This window comes from Serinus canaria (genome assembly GCF_022539315.1).
Source record: "Serinus canaria isolate serCan28SL12 chromosome 7 unlocalized genomic scaffold, serCan2020 HiC_scaffold_29, whole genome shotgun sequence".
Lineage (NCBI taxonomy): Eukaryota > Metazoa > Chordata > Aves > Passeriformes > Fringillidae > Serinus > Serinus canaria.
Genome location: NW_026108147.1, coordinates 3,629,385 through 3,654,578, shown reverse-complemented (window position 1 = coordinate 3,654,578; position 25,194 = coordinate 3,629,385). Strand labels below are relative to the sequence as shown.

At 41.2% G+C, this 25,194-nt stretch overlaps 1 protein-coding gene across 7 annotated transcripts in view; it reads left to right on the top strand.

Annotated features, from left to right (window-relative positions):
• The window catches only part of AGAP1 (ArfGAP with GTPase domain, ankyrin repeat and PH domain 1), a 323,709-nt gene that overhangs the window by 260,550 nt on the left and 37,965 nt on the right, over positions 1-25,194 (top strand). For 4 of the 7 annotated variants that reach the window (XM_030231113.2, XM_050987584.1, XM_050987586.1 and 1 more), the window contains 3 exons: positions 9,356-9,433; positions 20,355-20,509; positions 22,557-22,647. In XM_030231113.2, coding sequence (XP_030086973.2) covers positions 9,356-9,433; positions 20,355-20,509; positions 22,557-22,647 — 324 coding nt within the window. The remainder of the gene's footprint in view (positions 1-9,355; positions 9,434-20,354; positions 20,510-22,556; positions 22,648-25,194) is intronic. The other 3 variants (XM_050987588.1, XM_050987587.1, XM_050987583.1) reach the window with 1 other exon arrangement.

Genomic DNA, 25,194 nt, shown 5'->3' with positions numbered 1-25,194 from the left:
TTTATCTGGAATGAGGATAAATCCCTGGGCTTTAAACCAGGCAGAGGATCACTGGCCAGCTCCTTCATGCAGATCCTCGTGTCTCAGAGCCTGATCAGGCTGCTGTTTATTTCTCCCCTATGAAAATGTCACCTTTTCCTTCATTCAGACCCCTTCAAATGGAAATAAAATCATTTAAGCCGTGCCTGTGGAACTCCAGGTGCCAGAGGAGAAAATCTTTAATTGTCAGTGATGCTCCTTGCTCAGTGCCACCACTCTGCTTTCTCACATTTGAACATCCTGCAATTCCTAATTTCTGGATGCAAGTGTGGCTCAGAGATGAGCTTTACAGCTTTTTGCTTTATAGTAGGAAGTATAGTGGTACAATGCTGTATTATCCATGCATCAAATGAAGAGTTTATGTTTGGAATGTGCCAGGGGATGGAAAAATGCAATTAAAACTCTGCTCTGGTGTCACCCCAAATTTTTATTGCCGTTAATCAGTACAATTTTTCTCCACCTGCCTAAAATTCCTGCAGTTCTGTAAATTCCCAGCCTTTCCTGAAGGAGTTTCTGCCACTAAATGCCCCCCTCATGGTACTGCCCCTCTTCTGCTGCTTCCCTTTTACTTGGTTGGGTTTTTTCCCTAAAACTAAGCTCAAATTGCCCAGTCCCACCCCTAAAAAGGCAGCTTTAATTTGTTTTTTTTAATTTTTTGTCTTCTTTAAGTCACTTTTCACATAGGGGCCAGACCAGAAATCAGGGAAAAAAAATTATCTTGGTGGGTTTTCTCTCTTTGAAACAGAGCTGTTGGGAGTTGTTCCAATGAATTTGGGTTCAGCTATTGTCTGAAATTCCAGATCCAGGTTTTGGGGGGATTTGGGCCTATTTTGAGGTATTTGCTGAGCTGTGTGTGCTCATCCCTGTGTCACAGAACACCAGGATCTGCTCCCACAGAATTCCATATACACAAGGCTTAAGTGCAGCCCTGTCATTTATTACTAACTAGAGAGCACAGGATATGCCCAGAGCTGTTATGACATGTAAAAATAACTGTGGAGGAGGTTGGAAATAGGTCTTTGCTTTCCTCCTAAACATATTGATGATTGCCTGCTGCCTTTAGTAATAAAAATCTCAATCCAGCTCATCATTCTTTCTCCAAGTTGGGGATATTATTGAAAAGCTATCCCAGGGGAACAGCTGGAAATACTTGTAAATAATCCATTAATAAGGAACTCCTCAATCATGGATAATCTGCCCACAATGAACCTTGCTGCTTCTGGGGTGGGGTTTTTATTTTTTTATTTTTGCCAGGAATATTTCTTTCAGTCTTTTTGGTTTCCTGCACAGCCTCTGAGTGGAGGAGCTGTTCCTTTTCTCCTTTTCCATCTCATCAGGCCCCATAATTTGTCATAATGCTGCTCAATAGCTGATGTGAGAAATGTGAGGCACAAAGTTGAACCTGCAACACTTGTGGTGGAGAAAGGGAAAAAAAAAAAAAGAAACCAAGAAGGAAAGATTGACATCAGCTGTCCCCCAGAGCCAGAATAAAATCCAGACTGTTTTTTGGGGCAGCAAAGTTGGATCTCTTTGGGAATTGTGCTGGGCTTGGGTCCTGCTTGGAGGAGGGTGTTGAACACCCAAGGAACATTCAGAGGAGTCTTGTCCATTCCACTTCTCCTTGCAGAGAGAAGTGGATCCTGGAGACCCTGGGAAATACAAAGGGCTTTGTCATTTCAGGGCAGTGCCACACTCAAGCATGCAGGAATTGTCACCTCCTAGCTCCTAGTCCCTCCTGGGTGCTCATTTTTGGTGGGTCTGTCCTAACAACTCCAGTTTGATGGACAAATTCAACATGAATATTTTTTTTTTTATCATCTCCTTTTTTTTTTCCTCCTAAAGAGCTTTGTGGAAAGGCATGATTGAGATGTTAATCTGCAAGTAAAAGGTACTGCCAGACACCTCCATGCTGCTAATTTCAGTCAGAAAATTATCATTTCAGCCTAGTCCATTCTGCAGGGGATGGACTAGGCTGAAATGAGAGCTGTGGGAATGCTGAGAGATGAAGAAATTCCCTCCAAGTGCCTGTTTCTATCCCAGCTGGACATCCCTGGGCACAGCTTTCATGATTTCCCCTCCATTTTTGGGGTGAATTTGCTTCCCTGTGCTGCACCAAGCAATGAGCTGAGGCTCTCCTCTTTAGCACTCACAGGAACTTCAGAGCAGAAATTGATTGCTCTCACTTTTCCAGCACATCCAGCTTCTTCCCATCCCAAGCAGGAAGGGCTGACTGGATTTGGCCCAGCATTTTAAGGGGTTTTTATATCATTACATTACATCGCCTTACATTATATTAATTATATTATATTATATTATATATATATTATATTATTTATATTATATTAATTATATTATTATTTATATTATATTATATGATATTATATTACTATTATATTATATTATATTATCTTATATTATATTATATATATTATCTTATATTATATTATATCTATATATTCATTATATTACTTTTATATTATATTCTATTATATTATATACTTATATTACATTATATTACATTATATTACATTATATCGTATTGTATTACATTATATTGTATTATATTACATTATATTGTATAATATATTATATATTATGTAATATACCTATATGTATATATATATTATATAAATATATTATATAATATATAATATATTATATAAATTATATGAATATAATATATATCTATAATCTAAATATAGATTATATTAATATTATATAAGATTGATAGTAAGTATTATATAATGTAGAGATATTAGATAGATATTATGAGTATTAGATTACATTACACTATAGTAAGATATATAAAATAAGTATATAGGATATAAGATAGAATAAATATAGAGATATAATATAATATAATAGATCATAATAGAAGATAAAGAATATAATATAATATATATAATTATAATATAAGTAATATAGAGAATATAATATATATAATATAATATAAATCCACCTTCTAAAAACATCAAATCCAATTCATCCTTCCTGCCTTGTTGGAACATTCCCAACAAATGCACTGGGCTTTGGTGTCCCATCAAGCAGGCTTTGTTGTCACAGGTGCCCCAGGTGTGGTGTCCCTGGGTGTCCCCTTTGATGCTGGAGTGCCCCAGGGTGCAGAGCTGGGAGGGGCAGCTCCCCCTCCGGGTCTGGTTTCCAGTGCCACCCCAGTGCTGGTGTCACCTGAGCTCTCCCCTGATGCTGGTGACAAAGGTGACACTGAGGCCAGGATCCAGATAATTGGGTAGCAATGTGAATATCTTTGAGATTCCAGAGGCTCCAGTGTCTTGGATCAGGTGGAAGAGGCTGCCCAGGGAGGTGCTGGGGTCACCATCCCTGGGAGTGCTCAGAAATGAATATTTGTGGCACTTGGCTGCCGGGCTTGGTGACATTTGGTCAAGAGTTGATCATCTTGGAGGGCTTTCCCAACCTTGGTGAGTCTCTGAAGTCTAATTGTGTAGCCAGAAACAAAAAGGAATTTGGTACAGCAGGAAAAGTACAACAGAAGTTCAGAACAGAGCCTCAGTCTTTAGGGTTGAGCTCAGATCAGGCACAAACTGAAATGGCACAAACTGCTCTGTTCTCAATCACAAATAAGCCCAGCTGCACTCCTGGGTAGCTCTGGTAATTAATGCCTGATGGTTGCATCTTGCTCCAGTCATCTTTCCAGCTGTAAAAGACATGGGAAAAGCAATGGGATGGGGTCAGAAGCTCTGCTTGCCCACTGCTTCACTCACCTGGAGGAAATGAGTAAAGATTCCTTTCAGTAAAAGTATTGAAATGCATTTAAGGCAGATTTTCAATAAGCACATTTTGGGAAGGAGGTGTTTAACATTGGAATTGCTGGAGTGGGCTTTACAGAAAACTGCCATGCAGCATTAAAAGTGAAAGGGAAAAAAATCAATTATGATCTTGACAAATCCCATTTTGTCAGGGAAATATTTTCCTTTTCCTCTGCAGGAAAACCTCTTAGGGTCGTTTTGTGGGTTGGGTTTTTTTTTTTTTGGTTTTTTTAGTCCAGATGTGTACAAAAAAAAGCAGTGACAAACTGATTCCCTTAATTCCATAATAGCTCAGCTGGCCTGGGGAAGTCACCCAAAATTGGAGGAGCCTCCCTTGGGAAGGGGTGGCTGGAATGTTCCAGAGCTGGAGCTGGGTCTGCTGATCACAGCCAAGCCATGGCAGCCGTGGTCCATAGCAGGAGTCAGAGTCATTAAATAATTACACCTTTGATTAGCTGCTTGAACTGTTCATTGCCTTTGAAATATGATAGTATAATTGAAAGCTTTTATTAAAAGACAATTTTTCTAGGTGGTTGAAAAGGATTTTTGTGTGTCTGTGTGTGTGTGTAGAAAAGAGCCATAATTTTCTGCTTCAGATAATGAAAACCTGAGAAAAATGTTTCCAATTACCATTTCCTTTTTGTCAATTGGAATTTGTATGTTTGTAGGGTATTGGAAAGGCACTGAAATCATTTAGTGGGTCCTAAGTTTGGATGGAGAAATATTGCAAGGGGAAGGGGGGGAAAAAAAAAAAGAACTAAAAGCATTTTTTCAAAATGTTTAATTAAAGTAGCTTTTCTCCCCTGTCAGCAGCAGAAGTATGAATGTGTTTTCATTTTTTTCCCCCTTCATTTGAAATGTTCAAAGCTGAAGAGAAGGCAAACGTAATTAACTATTCATGGGCTTTGAAGTATCACTTTGAGAGTGTTTGGTGGGTTTGAAATAGAGCATGGGAAAGGATTTCAGTTCCAGGGTTGGGGTTTTTTTGTGCCATACAGTTTGAGTTGAATTTGGGGAAATTCCTGTAACTCAGCACTTTTATTAATTTACTTTACATCAGTTTTTTCTGGGTGTTCTGGAGTCCAAAAAAGGCTTTTTCAGGGCTGTTGCCATATGAAATATCTTCTGTCTCCCCCTTTTTATTTTTATTTTTGGTCTTTTATTCATCCTGATAATCCCTCCTGCTCCAAACAGAAATGTTGGGAAACCTCAGAGTCACGTTCAGGTGTTGAAAGATGGTTCATTGGGGAAATCTGGTTGAATAAATGGAAAAATAGTGAATTTTAGAAATATAAACATATTTCAATAATATAATAATATTTATAATAATGATATTTCAAAATAGGGGTTGGAACCAGATCTTTAAGGATGGATCTTTAAGGATGGGTCTTTAAGGATGGGTCTTTAAGGTCCCATCCAACCCAAACCTTTTTATGGGTCTGTTTTGTACAAGATCCATGCACTTTGTGGCATTTTTTTCATTTTAAATTGTAGTGTTGGACAGATCTTGTAGTGCAATGTGTCCAGTTCATTTTACTTGGATATTCACATTTATGTACAGATCTATATTAGATAGGCCTGGGGGTTGTTTTGTGGGGGGTTTTTTTAACCCTTTTTTGAGGAATTTTTGTCATTTCTGCTTTCACATAGGATAAGGAAATGTCCAGCCCCTTGCCAGAGACAAATTTGCATCTGAGAATTTGCAAATTGGCAAAATTGGCAAAATTGGCAAATTTGCATTTACAAATCTGCTGAGCTGCCTCTCAATCATATATATAAGAAACATATCCAAATATATATCCATATTATATAATATATAATATATTAAAACATATATATATATTATTTTCTAAATTATATATATAAATATACATTTTCTATGCATATGATATAGAAAATATATTTGGATATTAGATAGATATCTATATATAGATATAATACGGGTTATACAGATATAGGGATAGATAGATATAGTTATAATATTTATATATATTTTACATATATAGAAAATATACTGGTTTCCAACCCCAATCATATATATATTATATAGGAAATAGATTTGGATAGTAGACATAGATATGTATATATAGAGATTATATGGATTATATAGATGTAGATTATATGGATGATACAGATACAGATATAGATTAGATATAGATAGATATATAGATATAGATAAAATATAGATTATAGGGATTATATAGATAAAGGGATATAGATATAGATTATATGGATGATCTAGATATAGGGATAGCTATAGATTAGATTAGATATAGATAGATAGATAGATATAGATTATGGGGATGATATAGATATAGGGATATATATAGATTATATATATAGATATAGATAAAATATAGATTATGTGGATGACAGATATAGGGATATAGATATAGATTATATGGATGATATAGGGATAGAGATAGATATATAGACATACATAGATATATAGACATATATATAGATATAGATAAAATATAGATTATGGGGATGATATAGATATAGGGATAGATATAGATTATATATAGATATAGATAAAATATAGATTACATGGATGATATAGGGATATAGATATAGATTATATGGATGATATAGAGATAGAAATAGATATATAGAGATAGATAGATATACTGAGCTGTAGAGAGATATATATAGATATAGATAAAAAATAGATTATGGGGATGATATAGGTATAGAGATAGATATAGATTATATACAGATAGATTGATATAGATAAAATATAGATTATATGGATTATATAGATATAGGGACAGATATAGATGCAGATTAGATATAAATATATGATATAATATAGATTATATGGATTATATAGATGATAGAGATATAGATACAGATTTAGATTAGATATAACAGATATATAGATATAATATAGATTATATGGATGATATAGATGATATAGATATAGATATATAGATATAGATGGATGTATAGATATAATAGATTATATGGTTTATATAGATGATAGAGATTATAGATATAGATATGGATGATATAGATACAGATATAGATGTAGATATAGGTGATATAGATACAGATAGAGATATAGATATAGATAGATACAGATACAGATACAGATATAGATATAGATACAGATATAGATATAGATATAGATATAGATATAGATATAGATATAGATATAGATACAGATATAGATATAGATGATATAGATTAGATATAGATATAGATGTAGATGTAGATATAGATACAGATATAGATACAGATATAGATACAGATATCTCTGGAGCTGGCCACAAGAGCTGTTGCTGGCTGTGCTTTGTGGCCCAGGAGGTGAAGGCAGAGCAGACAAGCTGCATGTCCTGGAGATAACCTAAAGCCAAAGCAGGCAGGTCATGCCCTGCAGGGCCTGGCTCTGGTGACTGCAGGGGGCAATTCCAGTGGCAGGGCAGCATGGCTCTGCTCTGCTGGCACATCCATCACCCTGCAGAGGCTTTGCTTGGCACTGTCCAAAGCCTTCTTGGGCCCTTCAAGGCAGGAGAGCACCTGGAGGAAGCAGGCAGGAGCCCAGTGGGTGCCAAAGGATGCCTGTGGATGTGTCAGGACCTCAGCATCTCAGTGGGAAAAGTCCATTTGTTGGGAGGGAAGGGAAAGGCCTGACACTTCCCACATTAAAATGGATTATTTCATCAATAGGTTAATAGAAAAGCAGGCTGCAGGTTCAGTCCTGCACACATTAGGGTGTGAAAAATGGGAAAGGGTCTCTGTGCACTGGAGAGCATCTTCCCTTTCAGAGGGGTGCCAAACCTCGGTTTTCCCTATTTATATGTAAATGTTTCCGAGGGAAAACAAGTTTTCTGCAGGGCAATTGTGCCTCTTAGTGCAGAGACTTCTTAAACAGGTCTCTAAATGAAAGGGCTTTTCCAGCTTGAAGGATGCAGCCCATGGAAGCACTTTGAGATGTGGTGATGCCACTCAGAATGTGCCCTCCTGTCCTTCAGCATAAACCTGATGGCTTTATTCAGATCATACCTGATGGCTTTATTCAGATCATACCTGATGGCTTTATTCAGATCATACCTGATGGCTTTATTCAGATCATACCTGGCTCAGCACTCAGGGGGTTCAGGCAGTGCTCTTCAGCTTTAATTCTTCAGCTGAAAATGGAGCTGGCTGTTCAAGCCTGGGGTGACTCTGTGTCCTGTTCCTTCTCCCTGGCAGCAGCTGTTTGGTCTGAGCTCTGTGGGGCATTACAGAAATTCCCCCCTAAATATTGAAGGGAAATGTTTTTAATTATTGTGTGCTGGTACTGGCTGTGCTGGGGGTGTGGGTGACATCCTGAGGAGTGAGGGTGGCAGGGAGAAGGCTCTGAGGTCCCTTAGAAGACTTCTTGAGTCCAACCACCAGTTCAGCACCATCATGTTCTCCACTAAACCCTGTCCCACATCCAAATGCCATTTACACACTTCCAGACAGGGCAACTCCAGCAGTTCCCTGCTCTTCCAGTGCCTCTCAGGTGTCCTGGTCTACTCAGATGTTTCATCTGGTTCCTTGTGGGAGGAAACCCAGCCTATCTCAAAGCTTCTGAAGAGGGTGACAATGTGCTCTCCCCTGGGAGCAGGGTGCTTTTGAACCAGATTTTTCAGCAGCTCAGAGGATCTCAAAGTTTGGGTCAATTCTAATAAAACAATGGTGTGGCTGTTCTGTGTAAAAAATAGACTTTTTTCCCCTCTCCTTTCCAAATTTTGCGGTGGGGGAGGAGTTTTGGAGCAGCCTAGGATAATGAAAAGCATTCCTGCCCGTGGCAGGGGGTGGGACAGGATGGGTTTGAGGTCCCTTCCACCCAAACCATTCTGGGATTTTCTGATTCTGCTTCCTCTGAGCTCAGTGCTACAAGGAACATTTGCTGGGATGAGGATTTAAGGTCATGACATCATCACCTCAGTTTCTAAAGGTGGTGATGTAAAAAGGAGGTTTAAGGGGAACTCTGGGCACCAAGTGATCCCCACAGGCTTTTGGAGGAAAAGGAGCTCTTGTCTGGCTGTGTTTTGTCCTGAAGTAAATCACATTTTACAGCAGCTGTTTTGTCCAGTCCTGTATCTTCTGCACAAATACTTCCTGCCTCTTTTTTTTTTGCTTTTTTTTTTGTTTATTTTTTCCACTTCTACTGGTCTGGTTTTGTCTGTTCCAATAGCAGATCCATTTAATCTTGTCAAATCGTGTCGTGTGGTGGTGACTGAAAGAAGAATCACTCTGAATTTGAGGTTTTCCACACTGGCCATGGATTGCAGGGGCTGAGTGGTCCTTGTGTGCATTTTCTGTGTGTAGCTCTTCACGTGTGACCAGGCTCGTGCTTGTATTTTACTTCACATGCTTTTTGATGTTTCTTTTCTCCCCTTTTTTCATTGGAAAAAAAAAAAAAAAAAACAAACAAAAAACCAACAACTTTTTTTTTTCTTCTTTCCCCTTCTTTTTTTGCTTTATTTTTATTCTCTTTTTATTTTATATATATTTTTTTTTTTTCTCTCTCTTCCCCTCCTGCTCTCTGGACGCAGCCAAACGCAAAGCTTGGAAACTAAACCGTGTTGGTAGCCTGCGAAATATTTACAGCAGCAGCAGCACCAACACCGAAGGTAACAACCCCACCTGTCCCAGACACACACCTCCTCTCTCTCCCCTCCTTTTTTTAACCCACCTCTCCAGAATTTCGCCCTCCTTGCCCCTCTCCCCCTGGAAATGAGATTTGCCCCAAGCATGCGTGTTTGTTTCCACCCCGTGGTTGCAGAGTCATTCCACTTGGTCTTTTCATCTTTCTGTTCATGCCTTTTGTTTTGCCATTCATGTTCCTTTCAGCTTACTTAAATTTTGACCTTTCCCTCTAGTCGTGGAGTGGTGATGTTTAAATTACTTCAGGAACCCATTTTCTCCTTTTATTTTTTATTTTTTTTTAAGAGATACATATATATATATATTTTTTCCCTTTCTCCATGTGGGCACTCAATGTAATATTTCCCAAGTTATTACGGTTTTTAAAAGTGTTAGTATCAGGTGTAATGATCTGTAGCCAAACACAATAGTGTGCCATGACATTTAAGTAACAATCTTAATTTGTTTTGTGCAAGCCTTCTCCATAATGCTCTTTGCAGCTCTAATCCAGAGGCCAGACAGTGCCGGGTCATTTGCATGTGCTGCTCTTGCTTGTAAATTCTGGATATTGTTGTATTTCTAAAGGTCACCCAGTGCCAAAGTTCACAAATTGACTCACATTGCTTTTTTTTTTCCCCCCCCCCACCCAAGGCACCCATCATGCCTTTTGTATAACAGCACATGGAATTTTATGTATTTATTTCCCCCCCTCCTCCCCTCTCCACCTTCAAACAACACAATTATAAACTTTTTTTTTTTTTAATATATCTATTTTTTTTATTATGATTACAAATGTCAGAGGTCAGAACGACTCTCAAAGCGAGCAAGGAGGAGGTGGGGAGGAAAAAAACCCACCAGCAGCATGGGAGAGGGATGGTGTGAGGAACAGGGAATGCAAAATAGGTCACAACTCAGTAATCTCGCTGTAAGGGAGGGGGATTTTTTCCTTTCTCTTCACTTAAGTGCAAACCAAATGGGTCAAGTAATCGCCAGCTCATGCCCTAACACTAATTGACTTATTTTGGAATGATTAGAACTGTAATATTTTTCTTAATGTCACTGTTTTCTGGGCTGTTGATTTTAGTGATTGCCAAGCGGTGGCATTAAATCTCTTGTAAATTTTAAATTGCATGCTATTTCTGTAAACAAGTCCCTCTGTTCACATCCTGATCATTAACCTTTGCTGATTTATATCACCAGCCTTTTTTTTTTTTTGCACAATTACAGCCCAGGCTGCTGCTGGGGGCCTGGCTCTCCCTGCCAAAGTGTGCACAGGAAACAGAATTGGGGTTTTATTCCAGCTTGTTAAGGCAGCTTTTCCTTTTATTTTTTAATTTTTTTTATCTATAATTTTATTTCATTTCTCAGCCTAAGTGTAAAATTGCCTTTCAGAGCTGCTAAACTGGCTGGTTTGATCCTTTCATTGTCTTTTCAAATAAATATGAAAAGACAGAGAGTGACTGTCAGATATTCATAAGTCTTGGGGTTGTCTTTTTCCCACAAAGACACTTTAATAATTTTCAATTTTCTATTTGTTGTTTACACCTCCCAGCCCCATTTTTCCACTGATCAGGTGGGTTTGTTGCTGCAGGTTTAGTGCTTGAGAAGCTTGTGAGTTTTTATTTACCTGCTCATAAACTGCAGCAGGGGAACAAATCCATGGAATTGCCTCCTGTTTTATAAATCAAGTTTTTGTAGGGCCTAATTTGAGGAATCTTTTATTTTACTGATCAAACTAGGTACTGAAGGCACCTTGGTGTGGAAACACAGTCCTGCTGGCCGTGGCCCAGAATGTTTTGAGAAACACAGCATCAAAACGAAATTCTAAAATTGGGCAAATCTATCATTTTTTGGATGTTTTTATCCCCCCCCAAAAGCTGGAGGTTCAATGTTCTTAGCTGTGAGCTGGCACTGTGAGGTGAGACATGCAAATGTGGAGTTAATGAGCATTGTAAGTATTAAAAACCACATGTTTGGATAATTGTGCCTTCAGAAAAGAGAACATTGATGGGAGATGACAGTCCAGAATAACAAATCTGCTTTGGTCCTTGGCACACGCTTGCTCAGTGGCACTCACACCTATCCACACACCAAAAAAACAAATTCCCTCAGCTTCAGCCCTGCTTTGGAAAGCTCTCCAATCATTTTTAACTCCCTGCTGGTGTTTTGGGGTGCTCTGGGTGTGCTGCCAGGTGGGCAGATCTCAGCTGGAGCTGGGGGAAGGTGCAGCCCAGGTGTGCTCTGGTGATGCCTTTTTGGGCCACCTAAAGGTCAGGCAGAATTTAGGGAATTAAAAGCAGTTTTATTTATTGAAGGGTCTTCAGGGGCTACACTCAAAGAATGGCCAATGGGTCACAGGTTTTTATCAGTTTGGGGCATTTGCACTTTGGGGGTTCATCTCCCAGTTACAGCTGCAGGCAGTGAAATCTGTTTCAGTTTGTTCCCCCAAATTTCAGTTTGTTCCCCCAACTCACTTTTGATTCCATTTAGGGAATTAAAAGCAGTTTTATTTATTGAAGGGCCTTCAGGGGCTACACCCAAAGAATGGACAATGGGTCACAGGTTTTTATCAGTTTGGGGCATTTGCACTTTGGGGGTTCATCTCCCAATTACAGCTGCAGGCAGTGAAATCATTTCAGTTTGTTCCCTTAACTCACTTTTGATTCCATCTCTCAAGGTGCCCTGGATTCCCATGCCTAGAGAGGAATTGTTGTGTCTGACCAGAGTGGGAAAGCAGCAGCTCACCCTGGATGTGGAGCTCAGAGTTGTGCAGGATTACAAATGCAGGAAGAGCAGAAAAGCTGAAATCCTCAGGGCTCAGTGGGGCACTCTGTGCTTGGCCTTCCCCATCAGAGGGGCTGCTCTTTCCTGGCTCTCCCACACCAAAAATAAAGGTTTGGGATCCCAGCTGAAGGACTCAGCCTTCTGAGGGTGTTACAGAATCACTGAGGCTGGAAAAGCCCTCCCAGCCCCTGGAGCCCAAGCTGTGCCTGATGCCCACCCTGTCCCCAGCCCTGAGTGCCACCTCCAGGCCTGCCTTGGACACCTGCAGGGATGGGCACTGCACTCCAACCCCTGAGCTCCCTTTCCATGGGGAAATTCCTGCTGTGCCCACCCTGAGGCTGTTCCTCTGCTCCTGTCCCTGTCCCCTGGAGCACAGCCTGACCCCTGCCTTGCCCCAAAATTGCAGAGTCACCTCCTCCATCAGAGCTCTCACTACGAGAAATCTTTACTTTCATTTCTGTTAGACTTTGCCCAACCCTCCAGCTGTCAGATTTTGGGTGCTTTTCCATAGGAGGCCAAATGAGAAAGTCCCACGTGCTCCCTGTTGCAGGCAGCCAGGCTTGAAGCAACCCTTTGCTTCTTTAGGAGGAAAAATAGGTACAATTATAGAAATAGCAGTGAGATTATAATATCATATACTAGTACACAGTATATCTTAGTATAGTATATAAATAGCAGTGAGTATATAATAGCAAATAGTATATAATATTTCTATAGAATATAAATAGCAGTGAGTTTATAATATCATATACTAGTGCACAGTATATCAAAGTCTATTATATAAATAGCAGTGAGTATAAATAGCAATTAGTATATAATATTTATATAGAATATAAATAGCAGTGAGTACATAATATTTTATAGAATATAAAGAGCAGTGAGTTTATAATATTATATACTAGTATACAATACATTATAGTATTATCTAATAGCATTTAGTTATATTATATACTAGTATCCAGTATATCATAGTACATTATATAAATAGCAGTGAGTATAAATAGCAATTAGTATATAATTTTTATATAGAATATAAATAGTAGTGAGTATATAATATTATATACTAGTATACAGTATATCATAGTATATAATATAAATAGCAGTGAGTATAAATAGCAGTGAGTATGTAATATTTATATAGTATATAAGCAGCAGTGAGTATATAATATTATATACTAGTATACAGTATATCATAATAGATTATATAAATAGCAGTGAGTATAAATAGCAATGAGTATGTAATATTTATATAGAATATAAATAGCAGTGAGTACATAATATTTTTATAGAATATAAAGAGCAGTGAGTTTATAATATTATATACTAGTATACAATACATTATAGTATATTATCTAAATAGCATTTAGTTTAATATTATATACTAGTATCCAGTATATCATAGTACATTATATAAATAGCAGTGAGTATAAATAGCAATTAGTATATAATATTTACATAGAATATAAATAGCAGTGAGTTTATAATATTATATACTAATATACACTATCATAGTATATTATATAAATAGCAGTGAGTATAAATAGCAATGAAGATATAATATAAATTACATAAATAGCAGTGAGTATATAATATTATATACTAGTATACAATATATAATAGTATATTATATAAATAGCAGTGAGTTTATAATATCATATACTGGTATACGGTATATCATAGTATATTATATAAATAGCAGTGATTATATAATATTTATATAGAATATAAATAGTAGTGAGTTTATAATATTTATATACTAGTACACAGTATATCATAGTATATTATATAAATAGCAGTGAGTATATAATATTATATACTAGTACACAATATATAATAGTATATAAATAGCAGTGAGTATAAATAGCAGTGAGTATATAATATTATATACTGGTATACAGTATACCATAGTACATTATATAAATAGCAGTGAGTATAAATAGCAATTAATATATAATATTTATATAGTATATAAATAGCAGTGAGATTATAATATTATATACTAGTATACAATATATAATAGTATATTATATAAATAGCAGTGAATATATAATAATTATATAGTATAAAAATAGCAGTGAGTTTATAATATAAATACTAGTATACACTATATCATAGTATATTATATAAATAGCAGTGAGTATATAATATTTATATAGTATATAAATAGCAGTGAGTATATAATATCATATACTAGTGCACAGTATATCAAAGTATATTATATAAATAGCAGTAAATAGCAATTAGTATATAATATTTATATAGCATATAAATAGCAGTGAGTATATAATATTTATATAGCATATAAATAGCAGTGAGTAATATTTATATAGCATATAAATAGCAGTGAGTATATAATATTTATATAGCATATAAATAGCCGTGGGTATATAATATTTATATAGCATATAAATAGCAGTGAGTATATAATATTTATATAGCATATAAATAGCCGTGGGTATATAATATTTATATAGCATATAAATAGCAGTGAGTATATAATATTTATATAGCATATAAATAGCCGTGGGTATATAATATTTATATAGCATATAAATAGCAGTGAGTATATAATATTTATATAGCATATAAATAGCAGTGAGTTCTTTAACCAATCCCCACTCTGGCTTTAAGGGTACCTTGTGCCTGTTAGCATGGCAGTGTTATTAAAATGCAGGGTGATTTCTGCTGTGCTAACAGATTTCAGGCCAGGCTGGACAGGGCTTGGAGCAGCCTGGGGTGCTGGAAGGTGTCCTGTGGCAGGAGCTGGATGAGCTTTATGGTCCCTTCCAGCCCAAACCAATCTGTGATTCTGTGATTTTTGCAGCACAGCAGGAAGGGTTATCTTTAAGGAATTAAAAACCTGTGCTCTGCTTGCATAGCAATATGAAATGCTGATTTTCCCCCTCCTCACTGTGGTATGTGTGATTTTGGTTGGATCTGCTGGGCACTGAGGGAAAACTTTTGTTTGGATACTCACACTTGGCAGTCCCAAGCTATCTTTGGTTTAAAGTGATGCTGTTGCTGCCATGCAGGAAGTTACATCTAAACTGGATTTTTAAGAATTTTTCTGTCTAAACTGAATTTAGGAATATTTTTTCAGCTTGGGTTGTCTTGGCACCCAAATAAAACAGGGCTTCAGTGCCTTCAGCCTTTCTCCACCACTCAGAGAAATGTGCTATAAACCAGAATAAAACTCTTCCACTGGAACACAACCTTTACCAAGAGCCACAGCAGAGCTCCCTTGTCCTGATGGGGTTGATTTTCAAAACTAATTAGATTTAGACACTGGGTTTGGAAAGGGGAGAGAAGTATTAGCATAGCCATGCCCAGTGGGACATGGCACAAATATTTCCTTAATTGAGGCTGCTAATAAACATACTTATCTGCCAAGTGAGGGGGGTGACTCTCACCCAGTGGCAGAGGTACCTGACCTGACATACGTGGGACATAAATAACACCACTGTTGTAAACAAATGGTGCTTGTAAACAACTCCTGCTCCTTCCCAGGGCACCCAGGCAGCTCTTCCCTCTCCTCTTTTTGAGAGGATCAAGGGTTGTGGTGCTCGAACAGAAGAGATTTTCAGGAGAGGTGAAAAAGGAGCTGAAATAGGTCTGGGTGTTACTTGAGGCTGGAGCCTCAGCCCTTGAAGGTGCTTCAGGAGCATTTGAAACCCTCCAGGGGGTTTTGGTGCTGCACTTGACTTCTTCTTCCTGGGAAGTGTTTCCTGTGTGAGTGGCACCACCCTCCAGATGTGCATGATGAGTTGCTGTTAATTAGCAGCAGCAGCAGCATCCTCTGTGTTGGGCAGAGATACAAATGCACAGCCTGGCTGGCCTGGAACCCAGGAAATCCAGTCTCATTCTGGCAAAATACTCCTAAATACCTTCCTATTGATTTAGCTTTCAGGGTGGGTGTGATTTCTGCCCAGCAGAAAGGAGCCCTTGCCTCCTGTTGACTTGTGATCCTGGAGGTCCCTCCCAGCCTGATCTTCTAGGAATTTGTGACTTGGAATTGTGCCCCTCACTGCTGCAAGGTGTTATTTATGCAGTGAGAGTTATTTATGATTTGTGCACATTATTCAGAGCCACTCCTGAGAGGGACCAGGGGCTGTGAGTGCTCCTGGACATGTGTTTTCCCTGCATTCCATAGACTAAAAGTGGAGTTCTCTGGAACAGGTTATGGACTAATTGTATCCTGTGGTAATTTTCAGTGTGGGTTTCTAAACCTGATCCCAGTCCCACATCACAAACACATGGGCAGGGCAAGGCAGGGGGGGGCCAGGCCCTGAACGTTTGTTTTTCCTTCCACAAGCCATTGCTCCTGAGAAATTTTATCTCTTTGCTCTCCAGAAGTGGGTGGGCTGTGGCAGTGTCTGGTTTTTTTTGGCAGAGCAAAATAAAATTGTGAGCTTGGGTTAAATGCAGTTGAGTGTGGAAAGATGATGGTGAGAAGTGTCCCTGGCATCCCAGAATGATTTGTGTTGGGAGGGACCTTAAATCCCATCTCATTCCACCCCTGCCATGGGCAGGGCCACCTCCCACTGTCCCAAGCCCTGTCCAGGAACACTTCCAAGGATGGAGCAGCCTTAAATTCACTGGGCTTCCACTAAAATGTGCTTTTCCCTCCACATCATCACAACCTCACAGTTTTGGCTCATTTCCCATGCCAGCCACCCTTCCCTCTTCAAAAACAAAACAAAAAAAGGCAAAACAAACAACAACAGCATTTCAGACATCTCCTGTTGATAATAACTTCCAAATGGAAGTCAGTGGCAGCTGGTTCTTCACACTTTAACCCTTCCTCTGCTGCCCTTCCAGGAAATAATTGATGACTGATTGGCCCATTAACCTTTTTTTCTTTTAGGGGAAAAAAAAAAAAAAAAAAAGTTTGACAGCCTGGACTTGTGTAATGAGGAGGGATTCCTGGTGAAATCAGGCTGATGGCTGAGTTGCTTGCCCCTGAGGATGCAAAATTAGCCCCGTGGGACCTCGTCTGCATAGAAACTGGACACAATTAGTGTAATATCCGGTGTTATTAATGTAGTTTGGAGTAATTGGGCAGGTTGATTTCGACAGGTTGATGGTGCTAAAATACTATTATAGTGGACCTTTCCATGAATAACTGTTAAACATGGAAAACTGTTTAATAAAATTTTGTGATTGGGCTCACAGGGATTTAAATAGCACAAGCTGTAATTTGGCTGAAGAGTAAAAAGGGAACAACTTCATCCTCCTGCCTGGATTTTCCTGTTCCTGTGTGCTGTGCTTAAGGACATACAGGAACAGGTTTGTTCTTTGTCTTCTGCAGGAATTGCCCTGGGGCTGATGTGGAGCAGGCACTGCTGCTTTGTTTCACAGCTGAACTTGGGGGGGAAAAAAATATTGGTGTGTTGAAGCAGAAAAAAATTAAGGAGGATGCCTTCAACCAGCACAGCTTTTTGGGGAGTAAATCTGAGGCTTCAGTGGCTATAGAATCATGGAGTTATTAAGGTTAGAAAAGACCTACAAGATCATCAAGTGCAGGAGTTAATCCAGCACTGCCACATTCACCACTAATCCAGGTGACACATTTACAAATCTTTTAAAGCCCTCCAGGGATGGAGACTCCAGACCTCCCTGGGCAGCTCATTCCAATCCCTGAGCCCCCTTTCCATGCAGAAATTCATTCCACCCTGAGCCTGCCCTGGCCCAGCCTGAGGCCGTTCCCTCTCCTCCTGTCCCTGTTCCCTGGAGCACAGCCCGACCCCCCCCCGGCTGTCCCCTCCTGTCAGGAGCTGTGCAGAGCCACAAGGTCCCCCCTGAGCCTCCTTTGCTCCAGGCTGAGCCCCTTCCCAGCTCCCTCAGCCCCTCCTGGTTCTCCAGACCCTTCCCAGCTCCCTCAGCCCCTCCTGGTTCTCCATTCCCTTCCCAGCTCCCTCAGCCCCTCCAGGTTCTCCATTCCCTTCCCAGCTCCCTCAGCCCCTCCTGGTTCTCCAGACCCTTCCCAGCTCCCTCAGCCCCTCCTGGTTCTCCAGACCCTTCCCAGCTCCCACAGCTCCTCCTGGTTCTCCATTCCCTTCCCAGCTCCCTCAGCCCCTCCTGGGGCTCTGTTTTCTTCTCTGGACCTCAGAATGTCCTTCCAGCCCCACCTGAAAAGGTGTTGCAGCTCTCCTGGGCTTATTCCTGCTGGGCAAAGCAGCTCCAAGTGTGTGATCAGCATTATGAAAGGGGAGATCAGAGGAGCCAGTGGTGCTGCAGAGACCTTGACTCTGTTGTCCCGCAGGAGACAGTGCAAGGGCTGAATGTCACTTCATTTTTTGGGGAGTTGTTCCTCTTGGACCTTCCTGAGGAAACCCTGAAAGCTCTGCTTGACAAACGAGGCTTTGGCCATGATTGATTGATGGCATTTTGGGCAATGTCTCTCCCTGCTTGGCTGGAACACTCTGTTGCTGCAGTGGAACGCTTGTAGCTGTGCATCATTCATCTTGGACCCAGGTGAAGGACATGGAGCTGTGCCAGGGGGGGTTAGGTTGGATTTTAGGGAAAGGTTCTTCCCCCCAGAGGGTGCTGGGCACTGCCCAGGCTCTCCAGGGTTTGGGCACAGTCCCAGGGCTGCCAGTGCTCCAGGGTGGGATTGTTGGGGGCTCTGATCCTTCTGGATCCCCTCCAACTCTGAATATTCCAGGATTTCTTTTCCCACTTACCCCAAGCACTGTTTTCCAGTAAAACTGCTGCCTCAGGTGCCTCCCTGCACCTGAAAATGACATTCAGCTCTGTGTTTATCCCCACCTGGAGGTGCCAAGTCACCTCCTGCTGCTTTTGAGGCATCCTTAGAGCAGTGCAGGCACTGGCCCTGCTGACATGGAGAAGAGAAGCTTCTTGTCCCCCAGCTTGGGAACACAGCTGCCAGCAGTGCTGCCCTTAAATCTGCTGCTGGATTCGTCCCTGATCTTTGCATGTTTATGGATGATGAGGGAACACAGCAGTGTCGTGGCTCTGAATATATAATCAGTCATTACCAGGCAAAATGTTCTCTCTGAAGCTCGTTATGGCTGATGCTCACCAGAATTTTGTGCTCTATTATTCTTTTCCTTTCATGCTTCGTGCCAGCCCATCCCAATTGCACTTCCTCTGTTTGATTTTTTTTTTTTTTAATTTTAATTTGCCTTTGGTGTCCCATGTGTAGGTGGGGTGTGTGGCCATTTATTTCAGGGCTGCTGGTATTTCCATGTGCTGCTCCTCTGGCCTGAATACTTGTCCTCCTCCTCCTGCAGCCCTAAGGATATTTCACTGACCCTCTCTCCTGGCTTCTCAGATCATTTTCTCATCTCCCATGTCAGATGTGGATGTTGAATAGCTTGAACTGATTTTAATCCTGTATTATAGCCCAGTAATTATTATTATTATTATTATCCCAGTATTTATGCTGCAGAGGAGAAAATGTCCACATCTGCTTTAATATATCTGTGCTTGTAAAAACTGCTTGGAAGAAGAGGGTAAATTGTTACATTTCCTGTACTGTCAGCTCTTTGTGGTCCATTCATCTTTTATTTTGATTTTTTACATTAGGCAGCTTTTAGCACCTCAGGTTTAAATCTGAATGATGCTTGTGGCCACGTTATGTTTGATCCAGGCACAGACTCAATTCCAAGCTCACAAACACAGGGACTGAGTGTTTCCCCAAAGCACTGCACAGCATTTGGAGAGAGAGAGTGGAGCCTGGGTGTTTCCTGGTGCACTCTGCAGGGCAGGACCCAGACCTGCAGTTACAGGATTTGCACAATCCCAGAATTTGGATTGGAAGGGACCTGAGAGCCCATCCAGTGCCACCCCTGCCATGGCAGGGACACCTCCCACTGTCCCAGGGGGCTCCAAGCCCGATCCAGCCTGGCCTTGGGCACTGCCAGGGATCCAGGGGCAGCCCCAGCTGCTCTGGGCACCCTGTGCCAGGGCCTGCCCACCCTGCCAGGGAACAATTTCTCCCCAGTATCTCATCCAAATCTCCCCTCCTTCAGCTTAAACCACTGAGTATCAGAAGTTCTTACCAACCAAGGTTGTTTCAGCTGCTTTTCACTATCCTTAACTTAACCTTTCCTTCCTATTGCATTTATTTTTCCTTTTTTTTTTTTTGTTTTTTTTTTCCAGAACAAGAAGAGAACTTTGAGTTTATCATCGTCTCTCTCACGGGCCAGACTTGGCACTTTGAAGCAACCACCTATGAAGAGAGGGATGCATGGGTCCAAGCCATAGAGAGCCAGATCCTGGCCAGTTTACAGTCCTGTGAGAGCAGCAAGAACAAGGTATGGGGCACACAGCAGTGCTGGCCATTCACCATGGCTCAGGGGATCATGGGGATGACAGCAAATTCTGGATTTTAAGCCCTTACCCCTCGAGGTGTGTGTGTTCCCCCCAGAGCTGAGCAGGGTTGGAGCTCTCTGAGGGAAGAACGTGGCCTGGGAGGAGCAGCTTTCCCCCTTGGAATGCTTCCCTTTGTTGACAGAAGGAATCTGCTCACCTTTCCTGTCAAGACAGATCTTTAGAATCTGAGATGTCTTCAGCCAGTGCTCATTTTGGGAGAACTACTGTGTCTGGGGGGCAGGTGTCTGTAAACACTTCACAGGAGAGAGCAAGGTGCTGAGTGGTGACTGAGGGACAGAAATGGCCAAGAATTGTCCAGACCTGCAGATCCTTTAATATTACCCACCTAAGAGTTGTCTTTCATGATTTTATACTGCAAGGAAGAGACTCAGATTTTTAAATGAATGCCTGCCTTCATTGCCCTGGTGTGCCAGACTAGATCCAGCACCAGTAATTACCATCATCATAACACAATTCACTTCCCATTTTGTGTTAAAAAATGGGATTTTTCCCAACAGATATTCCTGAGATGGAGGAAGATCACAGCTTCCATGTCTCTGGCTTAGCATGGGTTCCCACACTCTGAAATGAATGTGTTATTAGAGCACAGAAGGGGAAGTTTGTACATTAACAAAATGTACATAAACTACCTAAAAAGCTGAATACAAAAGGATAAAGAGGGGCTGGGCAATGGCTCAGAGAGGTTTTTCTCACTGGGTTGGAACAGCAAAGGGCAGTTGGCTGGACAGGTTTAGCAGGTGTGTCTCCAGGTGGACATCCACAAGTCCTACTTAAATCCCACCCTCAGGCAGCCCTCCAGGCAGTTTGGTTGGTGTCTGGGATTGAAAAGCCAGGTGTGTGCTAAGGAAGGCAGGAGCCTCCCCTGAGATGAAAAATGTGAATCCCCTCCCTCTGAATTGTTATAAATTTGAAATTAAGGGGCTCTCAGGCAAAGATATGGGAGCAGGAATAACAGTTCTTTAGTAGGAAAAATAAGAATACAAATGTAATAGTACAAACAACAAAACCAACAGTGACAGAGTCAGGATATGGCCTGAGTCCCTGTGTGCCAGGCTGTTGGTAGCAGTCCCATTAAATGGTGGCTGCAGCCCTCCTGCAGAGACAGGGGTGGCTCTGCTGGAGCAGTGATCCTGTAGAAGGATGGAGTTCTCCTCTGAAGATCCAGTGGTGGTGTAGGCTGGTCTGCTCTCCCTTTGGGAATGCAGTGGGAAAGGTGCTGTGGTGCTCCGCCTGTCCGATTATATCCAGGAAGGAATGCTTGGCTCCTCCCCCTGGGCGGAGCTTCTCCCAGTGGGATGATGGAATTTTATCACTCAATGGCCCATGAACAGAAGATATTTCCCCCAGGGAGGGCTGGTTTGTGGGAGAGATAAAGAAAACTGCCCATTGAACAGCAGAGAACTGCCCCAGCTCTGACAGATGGGGATAGAACACACACCCCCTGCCAAATTTTGCATTTCCAGCCTGGGACAGGCTTGGAAATTCAAGCTTGGCTTCCTGTACATCAGGAGAGTCTCCCCCAGCAGAGGTCATGGGCAGGTCATTGTGGGGAGCATTTAAAGGGGAGCCACCGGGTGAAATCTGACCTTTGGATGATGAAAAAGTTCCAGCCTCTCCTGCAAACCCTCCCTCAGTCTTCATTAGCACGAGCACACACATCAATGAAGGAAATTGATCTTGTAAAATAATCTTCTTGTCTCATTTATCTCAAGAAGCAAGCCTGCAGTGGGGCTGCTGCTCTTGGGAGGAGCAGGGCTGGTTCTCAAGCTCCATTTCCCTCTGTTTGGAGACCCCAAAATCTGGGAGGTGCCAAGGGACCGCTGTTCCTTGAGAGGCAAAGCAAGACCTGAGGTTCCTTGACTGTATCCATTCAACCTTGGTCTGACTTTGGGGTCAGCTGTTTGACAGTGGTGTCATTTGGGGATTTTGGGGTTCCTGCTGCTCACGGGTGTCTCTGGCTCCCCGCAGTCACGCCTGACCAGCCAGAACGAGGCCATGGCCCTGCAGTCCATCAGGAACATCAGAGGCAACTCCCACTGCGTGGACTGCGAGGCACAGAGTGAGTACAGCCCCTCTGAGCCCTTCTCCTTGGCCAGGCCCTGGGGAGCACCCAGCCCTGCCCCTGGGGGGGTTCAGTTGTTGGTTTCTCTTTGGATTGAAGGCACTTGAGGCAGTAATTCATGTTCAGACTCAGGTGTTTATTTCTTATCAGTGAAACAGCCCCACAGCCATGAGTTCTGCAGCATTTCACCAGCAAGGCACCAGCAATCTCTTGGTACAAGGTCTGCCTTGCCAGGGTACCTGTTGGCAATTCCCTGATTTCTGGGGCTCAGGCTGGGCCCTCCCAGGGGGCTCCCCTGTCTGGGGAGACCCTCCTGGAGCAGTCTTGGGTCAGGAAAGAGATGCACTGGATTTTTTCAGTCTTCAGGTTCTTGTTTATTGTTATCTTATCTAAAGTTTTGCACACTGTCCACACCAGGCTCAGCACGCCGTAAAAATGGCCAACAAGTTTTTGTTATAAAGTCTTTTAAAGCTAAACCATCCAATTAAGAGCTGATTTTCCCTTTTAACCCAATAACTGATCCCACAGAACTCACAATGTGGCTTTTTCCACCCAATTACAAAATGCCACCCAAACCCATGGAGAAGGAGGAGGAAGAAGAAGATGAAGAAGAAACCCAGGACGACACCCTGTGCCCTCCATCTTGCTTCCATCCATGAGATACTAAAAACCCCAAACCCTCAATTTCTCACCCAGTGACACACCTACACTGCTCTCTATAATCTATTTCACACTTTGGTGGGTTCCAGTCTGTCTTGAGCTCTAGGAAACTTTCTCCATGGATGAGGGTCAGAGTCAGTGCTCCCCTGGGGGTCAGGGCACCCCAGAGCAGGCAGAGAAATATTCCCAATGCTCTGGGTTCCCACATCTCCCTGCTGTGACCTCCCCTCCCTTGTTTGCCCATCTCTGCTCCGTGAAGGATTTGCTCAACCAGACTGGTTTGATATTAATTTATGCTCAAAATCTGCCACATCAAGTCCACCCTGGTTTTTCCCCCTCGTTGTTTCACGTTGAGTGGCAGCATTTCTGTGCCTCCCTTCAAAGAAAAGGCAGAAAGTTTGCTGTTTGACATCAGTCCCTTCCATTTCCCTCCTGGTTTGTGTGGTGAGAGCACTCGTGCCCTGGTAATATTTTCAAAGAGGTAGAGCTTGATTGCTGGTTTTTTTTTTTTGGTTTGGTTTTTCAGGCTTGCTTGTCAGAAGAAACCAAACTCATTGCTCATTATATCTGGATACTAGAAAACTGATTTTGGATTTTTTTTTTCTTCCCCTTTGTGTTTCTTTCCCCCTTTTTTTTAAGTTTTTTTTATTTTTTGAACCATGTGCTCAGTGCTCAGAAGAGTGTTCTCAGGAATACTTTGAGCTGTGCTTCACCTCACTAACCCCGACTGAGGCCATTATTCTGGTGCTCTTTAGTTCCAGGGGCTTGCAACAAAGCCACAGAAAGGAAGTTCTCTTGCTCTAAAGCAATTAGTTGCAGGAGCTAAAGGACTGAGAACTTGTGCATTTTTATTTCTTTGATATTTGGAAGTCAGAACTTTCCTTGTGGTTTCGACACTTGCTTAAAATGGAAAAATATTCTCTTACTTTCCTTCAGGTGTGAGTTTTATTTTTAAGGATTGGCTGCTTGGGATTCTGACTCCTGCTCTGAGCCATCCTGACCCCCCTGTGTGTAAAAAGAACATTTGTACACAAGTGCAGGTGCTTTTGCACCAATGATTTGGTCTCTGCTTTCACTCTAAGTGATCCAGCACGTGCCAAACCAGGGAAAAGCTTGGTTTGAGTGGAGTTTTAGCACCTGGAGCCCAAAGCAAGTCTTATTTATTGGTGTGCTTTCACAGGGACCTGGCAGGCATTGGGATTTCCCCCAGAGCTGATGCAGCTCAGGAGGAAGGCAGGGAGGGTGAGGAGGAGGGCTCTGGGAGTGACCTGCATGGATATTTAGCTCATTTGGAGTGCTCACTGCTGCCTCTGGGCAGCCCATGGTGGGACTGGTGCTGAGTCCTGCTCCTCTGTGGGTGCCATTTTCCTAGCCTTGATAACTAGATATACATTTATAAAATATAAAAAAATATATTCTATTTTTTCTAATTTATTTATTTATTTATGGGAGGTTATATTATATATCCATAAGATTCAATCCCTTCATTGCAGACAACTATTCTATGTATATTCATTTCTAAAATAGACAGTTATATTTTTAAATATATATATATATAATTATTTTTTTATATTTTGTATCTATAAGATGCAGCCCCTTCAGTGCAGACAACTTCCACAACATCCTTGTGATCCACCTCAGCCCTTCCCAGTCTCCACACTCCTAGCCTTGCTAACTGCATATTTACTTATAAAATATGCAAATATATTCTATTATAATATATATTTATATTTTTATTTATTTATTTTATGTATTTATATTTATATATGGCAGGTTATATTATATATCCATAAGATGCAATCCCTTCAGTGCAGACAACTTCCACACCCACAACATCCTTGTGATCCACCTCAGCCCTATGCAGACTCCACACTCCTTGCCTTG